At 42.9% G+C, this 26,546-nt stretch overlaps 1 protein-coding gene across 12 annotated transcripts in view; it reads right to left on the minus strand.

Annotated features, from left to right (window-relative positions):
* Positions 1-26,546, minus strand: part of PLCH1 (phospholipase C eta 1) — a 68,864-nt gene that overhangs the window by 20,666 nt on the left and 21,652 nt on the right. For 5 of the 12 annotated variants that reach the window (XM_026855249.1, XM_026855251.1, XM_026855255.1 and 2 more), the window contains 9 exons: positions 21,419-21,565; positions 20,452-20,695; positions 18,154-18,283; positions 15,233-15,403; positions 8,624-8,717; positions 6,781-6,984; positions 5,126-5,246; positions 4,281-4,452; positions 1,319-1,426 (listed from right to left, as the gene is read on the minus strand). In XM_026855249.1, coding sequence (XP_026711050.1) covers positions 1,319-1,426; positions 4,281-4,452; positions 5,126-5,246; positions 6,781-6,984; positions 8,624-8,717; positions 15,233-15,403; positions 18,154-18,283; positions 20,452-20,695; positions 21,419-21,565 — 1,391 coding nt within the window. Of the gene's footprint in view, positions 1-1,318; positions 1,427-4,280; positions 4,453-5,125; positions 5,247-6,780; positions 6,985-8,623; positions 8,718-15,232; positions 15,404-18,153; positions 18,284-20,451; positions 20,696-21,418; positions 21,566-22,294; positions 22,417-25,101; positions 25,327-26,546 lie in introns of those variants that run through there. The other 7 variants (XM_026855248.1, XM_026855247.1, XM_026855254.1 and 4 more) reach the window with 5 other exon arrangements.

The raw sequence follows: 26,546 nt of genomic DNA on the forward strand, positions 1-26,546 counted from the left end.
TTCCCTGAACTTAAACCTGCAGAAGTTTGTGCCTGTACTTAAACCCAATCACATTCCTAAAGATTTATGGGATTGGGAGTTTTTAAGCTTCTCCATAAATTAATTGATACCAAATATTCCCAATTCTGTAGTAAAAACTGACAGAAATACAGCATTCTGAGCCACTGGGCAAGCTGATTTTATCCTGTGCTTCAAGCACTCCGTGCAAGGCTGTGGTTCTGTATGGGACTGTCTTGTGGAACATATGGGTTCACTGGCATCCAGGTGCAATCTAACCTTTAAATAATTAAGAAATTAATGAATCATGATTTTGTCCAGTAGCATAGAGGGGGGTTGTTTATCTCTGGGGAGGGGAAGGATCAGATCACCCCTTCTGTGTGGGGTACATGAACCCCCCACGAGACGTTGCTGACACCAGCACTTCCGCAGCATCAGGGGAGGGGAGGAACCAGCATGAACATCTACTTCCTCTGAACCTGTTCAGACGGGGACTTTGTAAAGCAAACCCCCCAGTATTCTGAAAAACCTTCAATTGCTAATAGATACAGACAAATTATGTAAACCAAAACCAGTTAACGAGAACTACAGATAGGTGTTTCTGTCTGGCATCAAGGCAAACTCACCAGGCTACATTCAAAAGTAGAGATAAGCACTAGACTTGCTAAATATTAAATGGAATTTGATCTATTCTTTCTGCATCTCCCTAGATAGCATTTTCTTTGTTCCAAAGTTTTAACTGGTGAAGCAAGGCTGCCTCCTGACTAGAAAAAAACCCACCCGCTGCATAATGTGTATTAGCACTGCACACTAGTTTCAGTTTCTAGAAAAAAAAAAAGCGTTAATAAAATTAACAGCAGAAAAATAAATGAGAAATTAAGAAATAAAAGGGAACAAAGCAATCTTCAGTATAAAAAAATAAGAGACAGAAGGATTAAAAATAATGTTTCACACCTCAAATTTTTTAAATTTGTACTTCTGTCCTAATTTTCATCTAAAAACTGTGCAGGAATTCCATCATGCCACTCTTTTGAGTACTACATATTTGTAGCTGAAAAAAGCCTAGTGTGCTTATAGTGCTGGCATCAGTGTTTCAGTCTAGTGCATGTCAAGTACTTAAAAGCTGTTATTCATATGATTTAGAAGACAAAGCGTGTGTTTCCAAACAACGTCATTGCGTATCTAAATGTGGAATTATTTAACTTCTGTATCTTAAGGACCTGACTTAGAAATCAAAGCTAAGCGCTAACAGCTGCAAGCAGGGTTACGCCTGTGAGACATGGAGGGATGTACCAGTTCTGGGAAGTGTCTGTGCACATACATAGCAGGGCTTTAATTTGCAGTCGTCTTCAATTTCATCAGCACTATCCTCTTCTGAAACTTCTCCTTCCTCAGCATCTGCCCCAAGACTGTATGGCAACTTTTTACCCTAAAACAAGGAAAAAAATATTCACAATAAATGCACATGGTCAGTGTTACTTAGTGCAAAGATCAGTATAGTCCATTCCTCAACTATTCCTTATATAAATTTTGACCAGAGTTTAGAATTCATTTTCAGAGAGTCTCATGCAAACTGGTTCAAGGACCCAGATTATCACAAGTGATAATTTAAATATTTCTGGAAGAGTTTGTTACCAAAAGATCTTTGTTAAAAAAAAAAAAAAAAAAAAAAAAAGCAAGCATACCACCTCCCATCTCTGGAGCAAGCCAGCAAGTGTCCAAAAGATTTCTTTTGAGTTGACTCTCAGATATGTCAGGCTTACCCCTAGCAAGCAGACTGTCGTATATCTAAAATAAAACTCTAAAAATCAGAAGCTGAGATTGTGTTATAGGCTCTTCATCAGAATGGAAGATGAAGACACAGAAGAACTCACTGCAAGCAGCCATCAGCATGAAGGAAGCAGCAAAGCCTATCTGAATATTGCATGCTCATGCAAGAGTGTAGTCAGCAATCCAAAATTAGTTGCTAATCCAGCACTGTGAATGTCATATACCTACATTAGAAAGGAACTACTTTAATTCCATGTCTAGTTTCCAACATCTGATTAGAGAGGTGAGCAGCAAACAGAGGTTATTGGCTACTTCTGGTAAAAAAAAAAAAATAACTAAAAAGAGGCTCCGACAGATTAATTATCCTTTTTTAGAGCATTCATCTTTAATCCTGCTGTATGACCACTTCCAGCGAAGCCCCATCACAGAACCCTAGAAACGTTGGCTGTGGGACCTCTGAAGGTCTCCGGGCCAGTCCCCCACGGGCAGGGGATCACCACCAGCCCGAGGTGAGCTCTGCTCCGCCAAGTCTTGCGGATATAAAAGGCTGGAGACTCCCCCAGCCTCCCGGGCAGCTCTTCCCACGCTGCACGACCCTCAGCTGAGAAAGCTCTTCCTGCCGTCCAGTCTGCACCTCCCAAGCTGGATCTCATGGCCAGCCTCTTGCTTTATCACCTGCTACTTAATAAGTCACCTATTAAACTTCTGTGTTATTACTTCTGTGTCTTCCTCGCTGATTGCAGAAATGTTTGCAGCCTACCTGCTTCATCAGTGACAGAGGTAGACAAGAATTACCGGCAGATTTCTGCAGAAATGGATGATTTATAGTCTGCATTTTGAAATTCATAATGCCGCCCTGCTAACGAGTGGATCAAATTCACTTCACGCTGGCACCTTTCTACTGGCTTAAATCCGTGAGTATTATTAGAATTACTCTTTGTAATACATTAGCAAGATGAAAATTATGCCATTACTTGAAATTGTTTGGCTAATGAATCAGTATTGCCCTTCAAAGGAAAATGTATAAAACAGAGCAAAAATAATAGCGAAAAGATGAGAATTGCTTCTCAACAAGATGCCAATTTCTAAATACGATTTCATCTTTTCCAACAGGGCTGCTCAGACTAAGCAGGAGACGGGGCTTTGTGAAAAGATACTGTGATGCTTAAAGTACTATTCCTCCCTCTGAAAACATCAGCCCAGCTCCACGGCGTTCTGTAACGGCTCACAGGGTCTCAGCACTGGGAGCTGAGAAGTCAAACTGCAGCTACAAACTCAGATGTGCTGGGAAGGCCAGCTCAGGGCAGAACAGCACAGCGCCAAGCCGCTCTTGCCTTCTGGGCCTTGAGATAGTCTTTCAAGCCAGGTTTTGTCACATGACTGATATTACATGTAATTTTGTTTGACACTACATGCCTGCACAGTTCATTAACTACCAGTTACACAAGAAAACTGATGCAGTGACACTTAAAATCCAGGTGAACACTCAAAAGGTTTTTCTAACTGAGTCAGCTCTGTACTATATATTGAAATATATTCAAACGAACATCAAACCAAAATTGTGAATGCTTGTAGCCAGCTTGATACAGAGGATGGGGGGGGGGGAAATAGTATCTCAAGAGCTCACAGCAAAGTAATTGCCCCCATGTGTCAAAGTAAATTAGACAATCTAATAAGCCACCACTCTATTAATCATCCCCTCAAAGGTCTGCCTTGCATTTCTCTCTTATTATATCCATCTTAGTCTTTGAAATTCCTTTCAGATCAAATCCATTTATACTGAGAGGCTCAAACAATTAATCTTGCATACAACACTAACTTCAGTGCTCCAGGGCCTCCTCCCTCGCCGCTCCTTATAGCCACCTTCTGAAGGGCTCTTCTTTCATAAACACAGCTGATGAACCGTGAAAAGAGTTTCATTTCATGAACTACTGCTCACAGCAGGGTGAGGGGGAAATGTAAGAAAATGCAAGAAATTTTCAGATGCTTTTATATTACTTCAAAAATACTCTGTCCAAGGAGGGACTGTAGGATACCATTTAGATCCTACAGGGATATGAACCACACGGAACAATATCCACAAATAGAAAATTAAACAAATTTCAAAGAAAATAAAATACCAGGTTCAGATAACAGTGGCACAGTTCCTTCTATTCATAATGATGCATTTCACGTAATTTTTCTGCTCTCCTGTCTTGGTGCTAAGGTTTAAAAATAAGCACCTGACTTTAAAACTGTCCAATAAGATGCTGAAGAAATAGAAATAATTTGTTTTTGCTGCTGTTGACATCACCTTCCTGTTGAAACACTCACAGAAGTACCCTGGGAAACCTGTCAAATCCAGAGTAAACTCTGTTTCCATGTCTCGGAAAAGCTCCACAGTTTAACTCACTGCATCTGTACTATTCCACATGGTACCGCTGACCTGGTTCTCCAAAGCCAAAGAAAATCTACAACAAATACCACATGCTGACTTTTGGTCCATTTTGAACACGCTGCCGGTAGCAAGTTACCTTCACTAGGATTTTCCCTTTCAAATCTTGAGGGCTAGGAAGCTGTCTGGAATCTCCAGTGACTACAGATGACAAGTCCAGTTTGTCACCAAATATTTCCTTCAAGTACTGAGCGATCTTCTTTTGCTGTTGAATACTGCAGTGGTTTTCAATAGACAGTATCACTGGAAACCTAGAAACAAAACGCCCAGACATTGTCATCACGGTGTTTTAAGAGAGGAGACCTGCACTGCTGACCACAAACTGGTTTAAGCAGTTTGTGTGGTATTTATTTAAGTCTCTGCATTGTCAGTAATCCTGAAACACTCAGTTTGGGATAAAGGATTTTGCATGTCAACTCCCAAACCCATAAACAAACTGTTATAGAGTACCATGGCAAACAAAGTAGAACCTGAACGCTACTCCACACCTCACTATTTCCTCATACTACATAATGAGACAGCTTTTCAATTTTCCTACTGAAATAAAGTGTTTCTCTTAGGTAGAGAATGTTATGGTACTGATTTTTAAGGAGAATTTCCCTGTGGATATGAGTGGGGCGTTCTGTTCAAAGGACCAAAATAATCTGTAGATATCCAATAGCCTGAGACTGTTCAAAACATCACTGAATTCATAATGCCTGAAAAGTTTTTCTACCTCAGGTTAAACTTCCTAATCCGACTGATGGAAAGAGCCCATGCAGTTGAACAATAAACATCACAGGCAATAAAGAGGGGAACAGAAACAACTTCATAATTTCTCCATGTGTTTAAAGGAATATACAAACATCCTGATGTTGAACGTTGATTTTGGCACGGGATTAACTACACAGACAGGTATAGCTTCAAAACTGACCCTACACTTACTCATTTTTGATGAAGGCGTATTTATTGATAGTTTCTGCCACATCACGGAAGAGTATTTTAGAAGTGAGAGTATAGCCATGGTGCACTACTGGCTCTCCATCTGGACCATCCCAGCAATCCACTATAAAGACAAAAAAGCTATACATTAAGAGATGCCCATGATCTTCAGCATTTCTGCTGGTCTTGCTTGCCAGCAGAACTCATGTACACGACTCAACCATGCAGGTGTCAACAAGTTTCATTTAATCTATTATGACCTACCAATTGAGTTAAGACTAACAAAACAGTCTTTTCCTACATCAAATGTGAAATCTGCAATCTAAAACTGTTTTTTAACCCTTATATCAAACTGTGGTTTTTCTCCTCATATAGAAAATTACAATGGTGTAATAGGTCAAATAATGTTTACAGCTATCTCTTGGGAAAGCAAAGCAGCTTCTGCTTCTGAAGACAAACTATTTAAAAACAATTCAAGTCTTTTTCCACTCCCAATTAAACTTGCAGTTTTATAACTGACTATAGTAAGAGGAGCATCAAATTCATCACATGCAGGATGGACTAGAACAGTAAAACTTTTTTTACTAAATTACTGTACCCCGGATTTACACCAAAATTGTCACTACTGTTGCCTCTACAGGAAGTTAAAACTTCCACAAAGAGTAAGCTACAGAGCTAATTACCAGGCTGTGCCAGATCTACAATGGTTCTGAGGTCAAGCGAAATAACATACTATTGTGCGTTCTAGGGAACTTTCCTACAGAAGGGAAAGTACAGTGATAGATCACTCCATTTTCTCAGATTCACTTTAATTAATTTTTAAATTTAGATTAATATTTTTTGCCAGAGATTAGTTTTGTAATACTAGTCATTAAAAAATTGAATTTAAATTTATCAAAAGGCTTTATTCCACCCAGAATCTTGAGAAATACTAAAGCTTTGTTATTATTTAAATCAGGCAGAACTTAAACAAGAAGCCAACAGGATCTCCAGGCTATCAAACAGCATCTTGGTTTCTTCCACCAGCACCCAGCCAATGAAACAGCACATCACCTCTACTGCAGCAGAGCAATCCCAAGTTGTCAGCTCTAAGGTGGTGACAGAAATAGACACACAGCTGTGCTGACAGAAGGCACTATTTGCTCACCTGCCCTCCTCCTACAGGCACTTTTCATCTTCCCTTTGCATCCGCAGGAGGAACTGCGTATGCAAACACCCATTTTCCCATTCAGCTTATGAAAGAAAAAGGTCTCTGCGGGCTCAGCTCACTCTGAGCAACTTGGCTTAGGCAGTGCTCCTGCAAAGCAGCAACCTCCAGCACGGGAAACCAGAGGGGAATAAGGAGATGTCTGCCCACTGCCTTACTGGGGCTTGGGCAACAAAAAATGCTTCACACAAACGTGGGGCAAGGGAAAACTTGCACTGACTGTGAAAAGCGTAACACCACAGCAGCAGGCAGGAGAAGACAGCGGTGTCTGTGACGTCTGCCTGAGAAGGCCATTCTCAATGGGGAAATTCTGGTTAGACTGCTAGAAAACAGGGGTTTGCTGCCAAAGTTTATCAGTGAAGCATTAACGCTTCGAGTTTGCCACTGACTTTGTGCTTAAAAGAAATATCATCACACTTGTCACAGCCAGCAAGTTTCACTAAAAACGTACCTTCAATACATCGACAACCATCTTGCAGCACTCGTGCATACATCTCCACCCTGGACTGGGACAGCAGCTGGTCTCCTGTCAGGTACGTGTTGTGGGATGAAGCAATGAAGTAGTTACAAAGGGGCTGATCCATATCCTGATGCACTTCGCAATGCAGTGGATTAAATATATCGCAAGCAGGACTGCGCATGAAGTTGGTGAAACCTTTGAACAAAGAGAAACAGTTTTGCCACGGGTACAGCCCGTAGTTCCAAGCAAATGATCTGCGCTCTAACATTTGTTTTATTCTGTTGATGCTTGTCAGTGCTAACTCACGTCTCTGAGTCAACTAAATCACATAATCTTCCTGTACCCCAAGTTTTCAGCGTATTAACTGCTGTCTGCAGCTTGCCTGATTCTTTGCAAACTGAAGAGGCTGCACAGACCCAGTCCACTCCTGGCACACACACAGAGGTATTTCTTCTTGAAGCCTATGGAAGTTCTGACACCTTCAAGAGGAATACATTCCCAAGATCCAACCCTTGTCCTCAGACAATTTTCAAGCAGCTCTGAACCAGAAAAGCAAATATAATCTAGACAGACACATTTATGACTGCCAGAAAAACCCAACCTAAAAAATCAAGAAGCATTTGCAAAACATGGCATTGAGCTAAGCCTCTTCAGAAATTAACAACCAACAGTAAAAAAGGAAAGCAGGATTCTAAGAGAAGCACAGAAGTAACAAATACTAGCTATACAAGACGGCTGAACACACCCACAGATCAATACAGCCACTGCCCAACCTCTTCTCAGATCAGATATTTCGTTCAGACCCTCGAAAGGGGCAGGTGACAAAAACACACATGTAAAAACTCTCTGGGGCCCTGAAGAACCTCCCCACGCAAATCCAGTGCACCAAGCGTGCTCAACCTGCCTTCTGCAGTCCAGACAAAACCACTCTGCTAAGGGGAACAGAAGAAGGGGCTATTGGTTCTGCTAGCACTGGTGGAAGAAAATATCCTTCCCACAACTATTCAGGGAGAGAAAAACGATCTCTTCATCTAGATGCTACCGCAAACAGACAGTATTTCTGTTGGGAGGGAGTGAACCTCAGCCTGTGTTCAGCAGGAGGCAAAGGACTGGACATGTGCACCCAGTGCCCTGGGGCACACCAGAAGCTTGCTGGAGATCTGGGAGGCCTCACCCAGGATTTAAGTACCACGTAGCAGATTTCCCCTTCCCTCCTCCATCCCACACCACCACGTAAATTACGCTGCTTCACGAAAGCTATCTTCTGGGCAAATTAACACGCCATGGCATTTAATTTATTTCGTTCCAATTCAGATTTTTATTTGATAGTAAGTCGGGTTCTGAATAAATATATCATTCACTGTTGCTTCAGCAATCAAAATGTATAAGGTATTAAAACCCAAAGAAAATGCAACTATCCATACTGTATTTCACATCAGCATAAATCAATGGATTGTACAGGAGCAATTCTAGATCTACAGAGACAGAACAACAAAAACTTTGCTTTTATTACTGCAGCTAGAATAGGCTACAGTATAACAGACATAGTATAGAATGCTTATAAATGCACAATTAGCAGTAAATTCATGCAAGCCTAAGGCATCCTGTGACTGTATGGTGGCTATGATGGATCGCTGTACACCACCAGCTAATTCACTCCACCTACTCTCACCTCTCCCACGTCTCAAAACACCCCTACACTGCTGCCTGCCGAGCCTCTATGTAACTTCCTATCGCAGTCAAACGTTATAAGCTACACCGATACACTGTGAAAGCTTTTTTAGTCCACTACAGAATATCAGCACAAAAATAACTGCAAAATCAGAAACTTTACCTTCGATCCCAAGAACATTTTGCTTCTTGTTTTCTTCCGATACCTCAAACTTCTGTATGATGTCAAGACAATATTCTGGCGTCACATTATTCATCTGCACAAAAACAACAGTGTTGGTGTACTTATTTTTAATACCGTATCACCAGCATGTCAAAAGCGACTTCAGGCTTCTGGGTTCAGTTGAAAAACTTTATGATCCAGCACTGAGTTCAGTCAAATGTGACTAAGACAGTCAGTAACCCCACTGTAAAAGGTTTGGGTTGATTTTTGTCAGTGCTGCACAAAAATAGTAGTGAGAGGTAGCGGTCACTTACAAGTTGTGTCATTTTAGTTTGAAGATGAAAATCAGCTGTTGAGCATGCTTAATAATAGTTGTACTGGGCAATACTGCTGAAATGAGAACTATGAAGTTATATTCTTTAATATAATCTACTTAAACATGCGAAAACATTTGGCAGGATTTGATTTCATTTTCATGCATTTTCCACTCCTGTAATTTCATTACTTCCAAGAGAGTTCAATATAATATACAGGCTATGAGATAAATAATTACATTTTGAAATGAAAAACAACAGTTCTTCTGAAACAAATAAGTTTTGTCATCAGCTTCAACTAGCCCACAACGGAAGCCCTATCTGACTGGTGGGGCCAGAGTATCACCATACACTTGTATTTCCTTTAGAATTAAAGGGAAGCAGCAGCTTCCATCGCTCATCGCTTTTCTCACCCCCGCCTCCCTTAAGCTGTAGAGAACCAAAGCCAGAACTACAATTGGGTGCATTTAATTTCCTCCACTAATACCATCACAGGACAACAATGATGACACTAAAACCTCAGCTCAACTGCCCTGACACGTGGAGCGGGCTGGAAGCAAAGGACCAGCCGTCCCCTCTCTTCGAGAACATGTCACCGTTAGCATGCCTGCTTCAGGCAAAGGCAGGGCTGAGGGCAGTCATCGTGCAGATTACACAATATTTGTTGTTTAAATCCAGAAATGGTCCCTCTGCGAACTGTTCTCTTGCTAATGGACTTCTCTTTCAGATGGCAAAACCAATTCCATTTACTCTGCTCGCTCTGTACCCTTTGATGAATTTGAGCTTTCCGTTATTTCCTGCAGCTCAGTATTCCCCGCATCAGCATTTGGCTATATGGAAATCTAGAAGTAGGTTGTCTCTCTTGATCTGGTCTTCTCTAAGGGCCTGATCCTGCCAAAAGTGCCAGGCCCCTCCTAAGAAATGCGTGTCCCATGACTGACCATATCTCATTAGCACACAAAGAGCTACAGCCTAAGTACGGACAATTACCAGAGAAGGGGAAAAACTTCTCATGGCAGCATCGGAAGTTACAGTAACCGAAGGCAAGCGAGCAGTTCAAACTCATGCAGTGACTCGAGCTGAAAAACTTGGAGATATTTTCCAGCCTTCCTCCCCTTCACCCTTCCCTCTGTTTTTTCTCTTGCACAGGAAAAGTGTGGCTCAGCTCACTGCTGCTCCAAACATTTTATTTATATCTCCTAGCTAAGCCAACCATCATGAGACGCCTGGAGGAATTACAGAGGATAATAGGAAAGAGAACAATTCAGCAGTAAAAATAACCGCTTATCCTAGCTCAAGTAGATGTTGCTGTTTGATTGCAAACACTATTCAGAGCAGGCCCTTCTTCAGCTCAAGCTGGCTAGAATTTACTTTTTCATTATCCCACATGGCTCCTTGATGGCTGAGCGGCGGGATACTTGTGTGCTCTAGGAAGGAAAATGTCTGATCTAGTCCAAAGCCACATCTGCTAGGGAAAAGTTCACCGATTTGTGCTTTTGAACTGTAGCTTGAGAGAGGACGACTTCAGTTTCAAGTATTCCACTAAAAATTAACGTCAAATAGTAACAGTCATTACTGATGACTGAATATTTAGATACATGGGTTATCAAAGGTGGTCAATAGTGGAGCTTCCAAACTCTCTTGGAAACATGGCTACTTTCTACATTCCTGACTAAAAGCTTTCATTTTGATGCAGATACGTTCTTTAAGAGTATCAGCCTTTGAATAACCAATAACAACTTGGGGTTTAAGTAAATGAATTTTGCTAAAATAAGATCCTACAAAAAAAAGCAACATTACCCCCAATTTTCAGTATTGTAGTATGAGAAAGAGGGAAATCCCTTTTGATTTCATCAATCTCACTGGAAGCAGGTCAGACAGACCTACTGCCACAACTCTAATGCCACCTGAAGCTGCTGAGCACTGCAATGGCAGGTAGTGGGAGAGCCCTCTTCTCTCAAAGGCCCACAGGCTACAAATGGCAATTGTTCTCATTTCCCATTCTCACAGGAGAGGAAAGAAGAGAAAGGAATGTAAAGTAGAAGAGAAGTCAGGGGAAAAAAAAAAAAGGAAGAAGTTAGAAAAGAAGTGCAATGTTAATGGCAGGTGTTCCTAGACAGGATGCCAACCCACCAGCCTGTCAGGTGATCTAATGGTTTAGGCTTTAGTTGATCAGTTAAACATTCTATCGGAAAAATCAAAATGTAAGTAATCAAAGCAAAGACAGTCCCCCAATTTCAGTGCAAGATGCCTATCGAGCCACTGATGATCCTTTCGGGCAGGCACGAGGCGGGGAGGAAGGCATCAGCCTGCTTTGCAGTGGAGAGCCTGTGCTGCCCCAGTGGCAGGTTCTGGTGGGAAGCAGCAGGGACTGATCAGGCACGGTGATCTGGCATTGTCTTCCTTCTCAGATATCAGCAAGCTCCACGGTCTCTTCTCTTTTCAAAGTCCATGTACCAACACTGATATTCTTATAATTTCCTGCTCCTTTTAGGATACTGGTTCCTGATGTCCTTCAGTACCGTTTCAGACCACAGCCTACACGCACCGACATGCTCTGGCATATTCTGTCTCATTATATCCCTTTAAAACTTCTGCCAAAAGAGCAGGTGTAATTGTTTCAAAACATTCATTTTCTAAAAGTGAACTTAATCCCCACTTCTTAACACTTTTGGTCACGTTTTCACTATTCACCACATGCCTAGTTGTTCCTCTGATACTGTGTAATTAGTGTAGACAAGTAATAAGAGTAAACTCACTCTCTCAGGCGGGCTTAACCCAAAATGCACAGGCCCACATTGAATAATTAAGGGAAAGCTTTACATAATTATATGTGCATGTTCTGAGGGTGTAATTGTTATAAAATTACTTCCTCTTCAGTTCAGTTAAAATGAGCGGGGGCAGCAATTTTTGCCACCAGTTTCATTTAAGGCTGCACATGGCAGCAGCCCTCTTACCCACAGAAGATACTAGTTTGGTACCAATACGGTGGCGTGGCATTAACATTTCCATCTGGTTCCTGTCACTCGGGAGCACGACAGGGAGCATCATACAATATGCAGCACTTCCCCGGAGCATGCAGAGAAGGCTGCTGCAGGCGAGATCTCAGCGGGCTGTCCTTCTTCTCAGGACGGATGAAAACTGTATTGCAAAGTAACTGATCCATGGTAAGGCAGCAGGTGGCAAGCAGGCACACGGGAAACCTCACCCTCAGAAAAGCAAAACTCAACATTTCAGGTTTGTAACAGCCAAGCAGCCTTGTAACTGTGTAAAAACATCAGCACAAGAGTCAAAAAGGTCTCTGCTATGACTGAAATAAAAGCACTTGATGTGCTAGGGATCCAGCAGAGGAGGAGGGAAGGACAGACAGCAGTCAGACAACAGCCCCAGGCTGGCTGACCTCCGCCGGGCACAGGGCAGTGTCGCTGTGGGGCTGCACGACCAGGGCAGAATGAGGCCAATTCACTCAGAAATGCAGGTCCAGGATGGCTAACAACAGCAAAGCTGCTCTTTAAGAGGGAAGATGACATTTGTAGAGCCTATTTCACCCGAGTCCCACTACTCCAAGGCAAGTATGAGACAAGCTCTCAGCCCACGGAGCCGGGAGATCCTGCCATGGAAGCAGTCTGTCATAGAGCAGGAGTAGGTTCTGCAGAGGACTCACTCAGACAATGGTTGTGGTTTATTAAGAAAGGACACTCCCAAAGGGACAACACTCAGGCATGCAGACGTGGCTGGACATCTGGGGATGTCCTCCCTCACCACCATTTGGGCTAAGAGAACTGCAGGACCAGGAGTCATCCCAGGAAACCACCCTACTTTCTGCCCTTCTGACATCTGAAGCCATGTAATTGCAATTTCAATAGCAATGAGCCGAGTTTAACTGCACCTAAGTGGAAATAATCTGTTTCTGAAGCTTTGGGCTGAAGGCAACAGGGAGCTTCTAAAAAAAGAAGCCAGTTTAGCAAGCTAACAAAAAAAATCAAACCCCTTTTGTTCTATCCTCGGGCTGCAGAATATGTGAAAGTCTTGCCAAAAGAGTAGCAGATGGAGTTGGACAGACTGTTCATAGATTTCCAAGCAGCCAGACAAGAGCAAAAAACAAAATGCTGTTTAGTTGAAGGCACTTCAGAACTCCATTATGATTTGAACCATTATCAGCTTTTGAAGATAATCTTGCCTGACCCGAGGCCATTGTTATCACGTCTGTGTTCTGAAAACATTAAAGGGTAAATCTGTTAACACTGGGAAGTGGGAAGACCAGAGGGAAAAGGCAAAGAAAGTGCAAGGTGCTTTTAAACTGCACTGCCAAGAGGTTTATCTCCAGGAGATCACGCTTTCACTCTTCTTACTGTTTGCTCTGGGAACAGTGTTGGGCAGGGCATTTAGGACATATAGCCCTGTCCACATTCGGCACTTTCAGTAGGGTGCAGACAGAGAAGAGGATGCAGTATGCCAGCCTCGACAGTCAACTTTTTTTTTCCTGCTGCATCAGTAGTTTCATAATGTGCTTGTGCACCCACAAAGACAGCTTTTCTGCCTCCTTTCGCAGGTTTTTTTCCTGCTCCAGGTCCCTGAGTGCCCTCTCATACCACTGCTCTTCAGCTCTTCCTGGGCACTTCAGCATCTCCATGAACGTGTCCTCCCCGGAGCATTTCTTTGCTTTCTCATCAGTGTCAACCTTGCTGCTGCTGCTGTCAAGGGTGCTCCACTGAAGGGCACCCAAGAGGAAGGCAGTGATTAAAAAGGAAACAAAGGAAAAAGCAGTGAGCTCAAAAAAATTTGGGCAATAGCATAAAGGGAAAAAAAAAAAACACAAACATTTTGTGCTTTGAAGTTGTAATTAGTAGAACTGCCAGGACCAGATTGCTTGGAGGAATCTGCGTGTTGAGGTTATCACAGCGAGATCAGCGATGTGACAGGGCTCCATGTTTCAAGGGGAGGGAAGGAAGAACCGGGGAGTCACACATGCCAGGGAATTGCCACAGGGGCAACAGGGAGAAATTCAGCAGCAAAACAGCACAGACTGTTGACATTTTACGCTAGGGATAACTCAGAGCAGTCGTCACAGGCAGGAGCCCAGAATGGCACAGGAGATTATTCAGTGATTGCAAAGAGCATCCACACCCAGGCAGCTGAAGTAGGTTGGGATGTTAGTATTAATTTTCACGAGGTTGTTTCAGAACAACACTCTGCAAGGACCCACGGGGTGAGCAAACAACCCAGGACCAATTGCCAGAAGCAGACAGTCCTAGAGACCACAGGGTTCCATCTGTGCTCCTCACTGTCCAGTACACATGTTCCCTCCATGGGTTCCACAGTTTTTGTGGTAATCCAGTCTCTTTCAAGACAGCCATAAAAATCTCCACTGGAGCAACATATATAGGAATAGGTTGATATCATTTGCTTCCACAACTTTGTTCACAAGCACACTGGGGAAAAAAATCTCTGATCTTGGCCCAGCTTTGCTTCTGGAGTTGTGTCGTAGTAGAGACAATCTCTCTCTGTCAGGCATTCGGCAGACCCGCTGCCTCCCCCAACAGAGTTACTAATGCTTCATTTTGCTTTTAAATTCCCCATCAGTGTGTCTGTTCCCTGAACTTCACCTCCCTCAATTGCTTCTCTCTGAGGAGCTTCAGATAGAAGTGCGACCTCCAGATATGAAATTTTCTTGGCACAAGTCCCACACATCCGTGAGGAATCTTGGAAAAGAGACCTTCCTGAAGAAAAACTGGGAAAGGCAGCACAAGGGGGGAAAAAAGGGATAGAATCCTGGACACCTCACCCTTGGCCAGGTTGGGGCAATATCTATCTTTGTATTACGTCACAGAAGTGTAATCTTCCCTTTAACAGATTTAGGCCACATTTATGAGGTGGTTCTTTGTCAATATTTCAACTGCTGTCAATAATAAAAGCAGCAGTCCTCGTAATTACTGCTACTACTGATACAGGGGAACTCCCAGGATATGCAACGGTACTGTAGGATCCAACTTTGCTTACAGAAAAGGATATGCAAACACAAAGATTCACCTTAACGTGTTACTGCATTAAGCCAAGCACAGACAAACCATTCATAGATGTTTGCTCTTCTTATTGTCATGTGTTTCTAGCTTTAAAACATATCAGTTATCATCCTGATCTAGAGTATATCTGCCAAGACCTTCACCTTTAGATTTCATTTTTGTTATAGCTGTGCTTTACCCCCTGCCCCAAGCTAAATTTCTCCATAAAATTCTTTCCCTCGGCTTGAATGTACTTACATACATATATATATGGATGCAGAGTATTCCCATACCTTTTGTTCCACCTTTAGAAACTGAGCAAGTTCTTCAAGAGTGAGATGATCCTTCTTGTCGCTATAGCTTAAGAGCAGTAAGTAGAGATCTCGACGTAGGGACATCATCTTGTAAAACACTGAAAATTCTTCAAAATTCAGGGTTCCTTGGTTCTCATCTGTGTCTGCTTCCTAAGAGGTAAAGACGCTCAGGTAAGCACGCTAAACAAGTGAATGCAGGGAACAAAGCAGAACAGGATTTATGCACACAAACAGAAATTCAATAAATTCTAGTCTACAAGATCTGTTCAGACTCAGATCTTAGTAGTTCAAAGTAACTGCAAATACCATCTTTTCGATTTTTTTGATGAAAAGTTACTATATTAAAGACCCAGGTTTCATATAAAAGTCTCAATTCTGTCTTTAGTTTTGAATTTGTCTCCCATGTAAAGAGGCTCAACCTGGGCTTTATTCTGATCTGTTGCTCTCCTGTATGCCCTGCAGTTATCCCGGATTAAACATAGCAAGGTACATAATAATTTCACCCCGTGGCTTCCCCCAGTAACAGGGTCTGACATTCTAAAACATTCAGAACAATATCAGTCTTAAATGTATGTTAATTCAAACTGCAATGCTCTCAGCCACCTGTCAGCACTCTGTAGAGGGGACAAGTCTGCAGCAGCAATAAGACTCCACACCAAAATATATGCCCAATAGCCCCAGTCTTGATGGCAGTTTTTGTTTATCCTCAGAGTTAGGAAGAAAACAATACTTAACGCATGTTAATACAAGCTTTTTACTGTGAACATCTGCCTAAGAGGATTGTTTTGAAAATCCAAAGCAAAGAATATATTCTGGAGAACTGCTGTCAAACATTATGTAGGTCTCCACAAAAAATGAACTTCAGGGAAGGTACAACTCTTGCCAAGTTAGAGGGGGGAGGCAGCTAATGGAGACAAAGTGAAATAAATGTTTAGAAACGTGTTAGCGTTCCCATGAATAATGTCCTTCGTTCATAGCTGTATATAATGGTTTTTCTCTGTAGTTACAGGCCCTTTTGCCATTCCCAAGTCACGTTCTGTTAGAAACCGTGCTTCTTTCTGCTCAGGTCAGAACACGGGCTGTGCCGAGTCCTTTTAGCACGGACTTGGCTTCGAACCTGTTGGCTTGTCTCTGCAGCGGTACACCAAAAACCTTCCCCGGAGGGAGGGCGTCCCCACCCGCCATCACTTCCTCCTCCTCAAGGCAGCTCTTCCAGCTGGCGCCCGACCTCACTCGTGCAGAGAGGAGCCAGTCTAACAGGATGCAGCGGACACATCTCGGGCCTGCTTTGCTTTCCAAGGACCCACTTTTGCCCTCACAGGAAACACTCCACTTAACTCTGAAGCCTGCCCTAGATGAGGAACCCATCTTTCCACCAGCGATGCCCCGTACGCAGACAGAACCAGAGCAGCAGCCCCATTCTCTGTTCCCAGATGTGGGCCCTGCAGTGCTCCCTGAGCCTGGCCCCCCTGGAGCCAGGGGGCTCCTCCAGGGCGGGGGCTGCGCCAGGCTGGGTCACGCAGCCAGCACCACCCGAGCAGATCAGGTGCAAGAACAGCACAGAGCAGCTAGACATAGGGGTGAAGATTTGCCCCGGAGTTCCTCTGCCACTCCCCTGATGCTCCATTAAGTCCTGGAAGTCCACCGGACTCCTGGCACACAGCCCTGCTCGTGGGGTCAGGCCTTTTGGACTGAGCCCTGACTGCCTGACAGCATACAGACCTTCACCTTTCCTCTGTATTCAACCTTGACAACTTTAACCACGCCTGTGGGGTTGAGGGTACCAGCTCAGGTACAGGCTGGCAGCGACCGCAGCAACATAAAAATAAAATAAGTAAAGCAGCTTATTTTTAACCAAAAGATGCCTCTGATTACACAAAGGCTGATGGTTGCTAGAGTGCCCCGCTTCATTCCTAGACAGTTTCAAAGTGCAGACAGACAGACGTTTTGTTTCCTCAGAATGCTCAGCCCCTCCTTCAGCAGTCTACACCGCCAGCAACACCCGAGGACCCCAGGGAGCTGCACTGCTTTACACATTGTTTGTGCTGCTGTCACCTGAGCAATAAAATCAGATCACAGCAAGCAAGCTGAGAAGAAAATAACACCCAGGTATCTGGTGGCAAATGGGATTTTAAATCATTTTATATCTAACTACATATTTGTGGGAACAAGCACAACCTGAATTAGTCTCCACAACACAACCCCACCAGTTCCCACACTTCTCAAGTCTCTGGGGAGTAACTTGATACTCCATGGATGCATCACTAACATGGATTTTATGTTAGACAAACAAAACACTTTCAACCACAGAAGATTCTTCAACTTTCCCCTGTTTTATAGCAAACCAGCTTTTGGCTGGTACTGTTTCTGAAGAGTTAAGGAATTGTTATTTTTGTCTCTATTATGTCTTTGGCTTATCTTTCCTTTCCTACAGTAAACACCAGGGCTGGTGGAAAATGGTAACTGTTTTCAGACAACAAAAGTGAAAAATTGATTCGGGCTAAGTAAGAGGAAGTTGTTAAAAAAAAATGAATGACTTTCATAAAGCTAGTTTCTATTAAATAATTTTCCATAAAGGAAATTAAAGAAGATTTCAAGAGAAACAGGGTAACTTCATCATCCATCAATGCCAGCACAGAACAATTCAGTTCAGAGAGATGAAAACAATAAAGCATATGAAAAAGCAGTGTTAATAAATTGTCTTCTATGTAGTTCACATCATTAAAACAATGTTCTGATGCGTCTCTGTCTACAGAAAGTTAAGACTTGGAAGAAGTCTGTAAGCTGCTGGAAAGGACAGTTTTAAGTCCCAACTTGCAGATCCTGTTCTGGATCTGTCCAGAAGCAGACCATGACCAGCACTCCCCTACCACAACAACTATGTGTTAGAGGCCACCAACCTGAAACATCTGCCGGACCTTCCTGCGGGGCAGGTTCACGTTTAGTTTGTGCATCAGCTGGTGGATCTCTTCAATATTCAGCAGGCCGTCCCCGTTCTTGTCAGCCTCCTCAAAGGTCTGTTTGACCCAGCTACAAACGTGTCAAGGAAAAGTACAAGGGGCGATTTCCTCACAGAAAAGGGATGCAGAGCCACCAGGCAGGTGGAGAGACAAGACTCAAACTCAGGAGAATAAGACCCTGCCCTGGGCAGGAGGACAATCCTCCCTAGCAGAGGACCTTAACACCTTTCAAGGAGAAGAACTGAGTGTTATTCAATCCAGCCTTCACAAATGTGTCTTCTTCAAGTCAGTGCCTCTGGGCAAAACATCTCAATTTAAGACTCCTCGCAGCCTGCATTAGAGTTACTGGGATACACTGTGAAATAAAATCATTGCTGGCAAAGGTCTGGTGCTGTCTACATGGTTCTCCCCACGCTGATGCCAAAGCACTTCTGCTACTGTACACCTTCTGGTACAATTTGCTCTTGTACCTCCTACCTGGGGTAACTAAGACTGTTATATCTGAGGGCTACTCATTTCATGCCTCAACTCAAAAGAATCAAGCTCAATGATATCAGGGATGATGTTAATCTAGTGCAAGAGGAGGGAATCAGGAAAAGTCTGTGAAATCAGCCCAAGTACATTATCATCAGCTTGTGGTTTTCTTAAGAACCTCATTAAAAATTAACCACTCTTGTTTTTCCATGCTCTCTCCTCCAAGACTGTCACACAGATCTTTCATCGTACATCAGTAACTCTTCCATTTCTGGACAGCTTCTTTGCCCACCACTTTCTCTCCAATATCTCTGCCCTCACCCCGTGCCACACCTTCCCCAGGGCAACAAAACTCCACAGAATCTTAAGTTGCACAGAGAAAACAGATAGAGCAAATGTCTGAGCGCTTTCTCCTCTCACAGGGGCAAAATGACACCAGATAAAGCTAGCAGCTGTCAAATTCAAAAAACAAGAGGCAATTCTTCACCCAGCACATGGCTCCTCTCTAACATAACCTTTTCTGGGATGTTCTGCGGGTTTACACAGGTTTGATGTGACAATGAAACAGTTTTTTCTCTCCTGCCCCTGCTAGAGTTTCATTCAAATGCTTAAAGGCAGTGCTGGTTTATGACAATTATTTACAACGAGGTTAACATTACCAGCTCCTCTGCACTCACATTTCTGCTACGTGCTTCTCTTCTGAGAACGTACTCTGAGTTTTCAAGTACTGCTGGGCTTGCTGCAGTATCTTCTACTCCTCCCTTCATTCTGCTTGAAATTCTGCACTTTCTAACCAGTACCTTTTACCCCATCTCTGCAGCTACACCCCTTTGCAGTTTTTGTTAAGTTCTTTAGCTGGAACTGGTACACAGTCATGCTATCTGCAGCCTCCCAGCTGCCACATTTGATAACACAAACAAGACCTAAAGTGATGTTTCACCAGTAGAGAACATACAGCAGCTATGTGCAGCTCAGAAAAGTCGTGGATAAATATAGCAAGCTGAGTTCGTGTGCAACAGAGCATGCAATATATCCCCAAATGGTCTGTGCCTATCTTGTATCAGAACTGTGAAAATATGAATTAAAAATACCTGAAGTACGTATATCCTCCAGAAGTATTTAAAAGTGATCACTGCAGATTTCCATGTGAGAGAAAAGACAGGTTACAATTTTAAATCAAGATGGGCTCGTTTTGGTTTAGGGGCAAGAGTGTTTGTATTTAACATACTAGTGAGCACTGTTGTGAGAGAAAGCACAGCAAGGAAATATTGAATGGACGTGATCGTCACAAGAAGTTGATTCTGGTTATTAGGCTACAACAAACATTTTCAGGAGCTTTAAAAATCTGTGCTCCTGACAATAGTGGACAGTATCTTGAAAACAATGTCTTCTGAAGGACCTTGCGATTTGCATCAGCAGAATAAAAGCAGAGTTGGGCGAACAGAAGATGACAGAAACCCTGAAATCATGCTGGGGTTAGTGTTTCTTGAGATAACTAGAAATGACTTGGTTTGACCCTTCAATAAGAATTTCGCTAACAAAATGCAAGCCTCATCCCTGACTTCAATGCAGTTTAGTCCAGTCCCTAAGGCACAGCTGGTTTACTGCACAGAGAAGTGTCCATGTCAAACCCACTCCTCAGGTTTCCAGTGCAAGAGTTTTGGTGACTCAAGGGGAGTGAAAGGACACCCTCTGCTGAAGTCACTAACAAACCAACCAGAAATGTTGAATCAGAAGCTGGAGCTCAGGCTCACAAAAGGATACTGATCGTGTGTTCTCTGTCGCTTAGCGAGCGAGTCCTCATCACTTATTCCAGCCATCAAATATTTCAGCCCTGTGATCCAGGTGCGAGCTTCCTCTGGGTTAGATGTAATCAGGTCCAGTGACTCCAGGTGGCTGCCGTGGTAAATGGTAAAGCAACAGCTGGGGTCAAAGTTCCCCTCGGCATGGCGGTGGAAGATTTCAGACTGCCGGCCTTCGGTGACTTTGTAAATGGAATCGATGACAACTGTGGGGAAAAAGGAAACCAGATTTGACATGCTTGGATATCCACCACCTACAGCAGGAGGAAAGGGGTACCCATCGCTGCGCGAGGGTGACACGGCTCCCAGCGCCAGGGCACGGAGCTGTGCTGGTACCGCAGCTCTCAGCCACCCCATGCTGCCCCAAAACATCAGCTGCCGCTATCTGTAGCCTTCCCAACTGCTTAGTTTTAATCTTAAGCCTCCGTGACAGTTATGTGAATTTCTACTCCTTATTTTATTCAGTAAACCAGTAATTTGAATTTCCAATTTAAAACAGTGCAGCAGGAACAGTTTCAATGAGAAATAATGCTCCACAGTAACTTCAAGATGTAATAACGCCTGAGGAAAATTGTAACAGTTAAGATTAAGAAACCTCAGTCAAAACTCTTCTAGGTTCTGCATATAAATTTGTGATGTACACATTGAAAAGAGTTCAGCATAGTTTGTTATCAAGTCCCTTTACAGTTTGCTCCTAATTCATAGAAATTTATGGAATATGCTGACACCTGACTGACCGACACTCCCCTTCCTTTCATAATCCTGAACTTTTAGTAGGTGGTTGAACTCTACTCACACTCTTCAACACCTTCACGTAAGCATCCCATCACATTTAAAATAAGCATCAAAATGCATTTGTTTAATTGATCCCACTAAATCACATTCTAATACTGAACTGCCCCAGAAATTTAAAGAAATACTAAGTTTACTTTTTGCCTTTTCGCTTTTTCTGGACGGTCTCCATCGGATGCAGGTCCTGTGCTCATCCAGGTAGAAGAGACGAACCAGCCCTTTGGTTCCACTCTTCAGCTTAACCATCTGAGTCCCAGACTGCATAACACTCATGCATCTTTCAACTGTGAAGCAGAAGAGAATCAATTAATAATGGAACTAGCTGGCCCTTTCGTTGAAAGTTACTTACTGGCTTTCCAACATCTGCCAAGCATACAAAACCTTGATTTGCACCTTTAATGACAGAAACTAGTCACTGCCGTGAGAGACATACTATTATTTCTTCTTCACTACTAACTTCTCCACATAGAAAAATTAAAAAAAAAAAAACAAACCATCTGTCAAAACACCTTCACAACAACGGAGGTAAAGAAAACTTTACCATATGTTGAAGGAAAATATTTTATAGCTGTTCCACGCTTATCTCATTTAAATATTTTTATGTTGTCATACACAATACTATAATTTTAAATCCCAGCACTCTGCAATTTTTGAAGGGTGAGGTTATCACTCAAACTCCGCATTCCTTTGGGCTCGGTAATCCTTTAGCTTTATCTTGTGCTTTCAACACTGTTAGAACTGCTAACAGAATTATAAATACACAACCCCTCCTCCCTGCCACACACATTTACACCTTCTCCATCCTGCTACCAAATTACAGGCACATACTGTGATGACTTCCTTTTATCCACCCATCACCATCCGGGAGGATAAGGCTTTGTTTCTCTGTTTTGACTAAAATACACCCATCTCTGCCATTTCATCTCACATCTTCCCTCCTACAGTTTTCCAAACATTAGGATCAAGATAACATTTCCTCTTGATCTCAGTATATATCCATGCTCTTAAATTACCTTCTCTTTTTATCCATTCACAGCCTCTCCTCTCTTGAAATCACTCCAAATTCACCTCCCAGATGATTTGTTTACACTCTGGCTGGCTCCCAAATACTATCTGGGTCTGTCTTTATTTCTTCTTATCACCCTTCTCCTCACCACTTGTCTCTTCAGTGCTCCTCTCAGTATCACAACAAAGACTAATACACCCTCCCACTCCTCTCTGCCTGAGCTAGGATTTATTTTCTCAGCTCCTGCACGAGCAGCAGTGGACACAGCGCCAGCTGAAGCCCCACAGTGCTCCCACACGCCAAAGCACGTCAGTGGTGGCCCTGCTCAGTTTGTCTCCGCGGCAGGTGCGTGGCCAGAACACATCTTCCAGCCAAGCCACGCGACCCCGAGGCCAGCAGTGAAGAACAAGCCTGCTGCTCCTTCCAAAGCGCCTCTGGGTCAGACGCAGCCAGAGCAGCCTCCTAAACACCAACCAGGGGACGCACGGCGATCGTTGCTGGACCAACTTCCCCCGGATCCCTCACAAAAAGGCCTTTTTGTTAGCAAACCAAACTCCACATCAAATCACTGCATCAGAAGCGGTGGTTTTACTGCGTTCTTTTCTTTCTCGGAAGAACGGGAAGACTCAGGTTGAGCTGAAGAGAACCAAACTCTTCTGAAAGCATCACAGATGTGCAGGAGTGCAACAAATCTGTCCTTTGTTGCGTCCACAAATATACGGGCCTCCCTGAATCATCACGCACACCAAATGAACGGGTGGGATTAGAAGTGCTCTAAGATGAGCCAGAAAAGTGACATAAACCAGGCTAGAAATAGCTGTTACACAGCATCCACAGGTTGACTGTGGCAGCTTTAACTTGTATCTACCCGAAGATGCACGACTTACCAGGCAGACAAGCCTTTACACCACGAGGGGTGGAAAACTCAGAACCTTAAAGAAGGAAGATTAATTGAAGTAAAAATAAGTCTCTAAAACTTAAACGTACATACACGCACACCTTCTCTCGGCAGACTGAGCCTTTCGCTTTGGCACTGAGTTTAGATGAAGTTTGCCTTGCATTCACACCTAACAAACAAACAAGAGTTGTCCTCCGGCACAGGAGTAAGGCTCCCCATCCGAAAAGGTTCTACCACTGCACGTGGACACACGAACTACTACCCTAAACTGGCATACAAATCACATGCACATTTTTATTTCACTATTTGATTGCAACAGGGTTTTAGCTCAAGAAGATGTTTAACAACGAACTACTCAGCACAGAAAATCTGCTTCTTTGCACCTAAGGCTATCAGTTATTAATAGAAGTCTTACCAAAATAACTAATTCTCACATAAGTCTATTATCATCAGCTCAGTTGTCACAGAAAACAAACTGTTTTCACTAAGATGTTGAGGACAGCTATCAAAAGGCAGAAGAAAGAGGACTACTTTTTTTTTTTTTTTAAATGTAAGAAAAGCAGAAGATGGGCCATGCTGATAATTACAGCCAAAAAAAAAAAAAAAAATACAGGGGAAAAAACCCCAACCAAACCAAACATAAAAGGCAATCCAGTTTCTTCACCATTCCAATTGCCCAAACATTTCTCCATCACATTTGTAATTGTTATAGGTGGATTTAACATACACATTTTCAGATAGAATTCAGAATCAAAGTTATATGTGATAGGTTTTAAAACACTTTTTTCACAAATAGAGAAGAGTGGAAGAAATCCAGTTCCTGGCAAATATCTCAACAAATATCTCCATTTCTCCAATGCCATCTGCAGCAAGTCTAGTGCCCAAGCAAGCACCACCTTTTCCGCTTGCACTTTTCCAGTTCCAAGAAAATACCATCAGAACACAAACATTTAAAGAAGAATAGTAAATGTCTAAGAGTTTATTGCATCATCCCTACAGCGTAGATGTTAATAACGAAAAGAATCCACTCTAAAGAACAGACTAGTAATAGAAATGCCACACCATTCGTAGGCCCACTGGATTTCAGTTCTGCAAACCACTTACAAAACACACTATCCTCCCCTTGAACCTAATTCTAAAAATATAAGCAAAGAAAAAAAAGTCTTTTTCAAACCTATTCCAAATATGCTAATTCCAGTCTCTAGCCAGACATTCACAAGAGACACCCCACATTAGCATCTGAATACGGTGAAGTTACTGAACAGAGGCAGTTCAGAATAAAGCTCCAGAAGAGCAGTTCAAGAATGCTTTCACTAAAGAATAGAAAAACTGGTTCCAGAAAACATCTAATCCTCCAGATAAACCATGAATACTGAGTAAAAGAAGCGGGTCCCGGATACAAATATCTATTAAAATTTGAGGAAGCAAGACATTACACGGTATCTTTCTAACGCTAGGACTAGCTGTGCATTTTTTGTCCAAACCCTGAAAATGAGTTATGTTAAACTAGAACACAAGGTAGTTTGTGTGTTACAAGAATAAAGAAAGTTAAATCAGTCCAGAAATTCAAATAACATACCGTGCTTATGCATTGTGTATTTAAAGCTTTACTTTCAGATTAAAAAAAAAAAAAAATATCTACCAACTACAGTCAATCCTGTTTGCAGGGTTATGCTAACTTATTCTTGACAGTCTAAAATCATCCTCACAGACACACTGTAGTTTAATTGGTTTTAATAACACTGAAATACCAGCCTCTTTCTCCCTCCCAAACCAAAGATTTAAAGCAAACCAGACCTGAATGCAAAGAGCATTTTTTAATTTTTAGTGCAAGCGGTGGTAGTCATCCTTAGCAGTACACACAGCTCCTTTCAGGAGGAGCTGCTTCTCTATCGAACCGTAAACCAGATACAAACCCATCTGTGCCAGCTGGACTTTCTCTGAAGTGGCCACACTCCCCAGCACATGGTAGACCTCTGAAGCCAGCAGGAAAGCCATCCGAGCCCCCGGTAAATCCAGATGTTACTTGAAATCTTGCACGTTAGGCAGATGCTATTTATTCTACCTGACAACACTGCTCCTCGCTGCTGAATAAATCAAGCTGCTGCCTGGGAACACTAAGCTGGAACTCTGACCACTAGCCATACGCGGCCTTACGTTCAAAAACCACTCTAATCCGCCCCAGATCAACCAACCCTACCTTCCTTCCAGCTCTGCTCTAATCTATGCCCGTGTGCAATCAGGTCTTTAATAACCAGGGAATGGCTTAGCACAGCACTCTGCGAGAATCTCTCGCAAAAAGTTAGAGCTCCGTTCACAGGTTTAACAGCTGTTCCCTGGACCAGCTCCGTTTTACAGTGGTTTGCAATTAATTTGGTTTAATTCTCAACAGTCGCAGTTATGACGTGCACATCTGCTCGCTGTTGTGCTTTACCACAAAGCCTTTAAGGCACGCACGACCCTTCAGCTGATACTAGCAGGGAAATATTTAAGGAATTAAAACATTATACCTGTCAGCATTTTCAGTAAAATAGAAATGCACTTCAATATCCAGGGCACATGACAGCAGTAAAATAAACATCCGCTCCCTGTAAATCGTGTTCATCCAAGATTAAATAAATAGGCTGGTGGCTCTGCAGCAGGAGCACCCCAGCACCCAAAGGACACCGGCGGGGAGGCTCGGCCGGCACCAGCTGCCCCACTGCCCACACCCTGCACCGAGGTTTTCCAGGTAACCCCAATTCCTGAGCGCTTGGCCTTGCTGTGCCCTCAGCTCTGGTTAGCTTCCCCAAGCCTCCACCTGTCACGTAACCCTAAAAGTTAGCAACAACAGAATGGGTTTGAGATTTTTTGCTGCTGTGTTTTGGGTTTTAGTTATTTGAGAAAACACTATTACTTAGCCATGGGTAGCAAAACTCTACTGTTGAGAGCCTACAGAAAAAATCTGATGGAATGCAGGTTTTGGGTGAACAGGGGTTTATTTCACGTTTTTAGCCAGTTTCAGTAGGATTTCATTTTAGAAACATTCTTTTTCTCCACCATTGCCTTCATAGAACCATTACTTGCAAAGCGATGATAACTATTCGAATAAAAAATTTTGATAACTACTTGGAAAAAAAAAAAAAAAAAAAAAGCCCCCCACATTTTACTCTGGGGGTGCTGTGCATTGTCCCATACATGTGCAAAGTTCCAACTAAATAACTCCTTCCATCCTTGTCCAAAGTTTACTGACAGCAGCCTGGTGCCACTGCGGCCCCCACCTCACCCTGAGCATCACCTCGCCCACATCTCTGCCCATGAGACGGCCAAGTGTTGGACGGTGTACACGGGTCTTTAAACAATGAATTATTAATTCCATTTC

This window comes from Athene cunicularia (genome assembly GCF_003259725.1).
Source record: "Athene cunicularia isolate RWA chromosome 9 unlocalized genomic scaffold, athCun1 chr9_part1, whole genome shotgun sequence".
Taxonomy (NCBI): domain Eukaryota; kingdom Metazoa; phylum Chordata; class Aves; order Strigiformes; family Strigidae; genus Athene; species Athene cunicularia.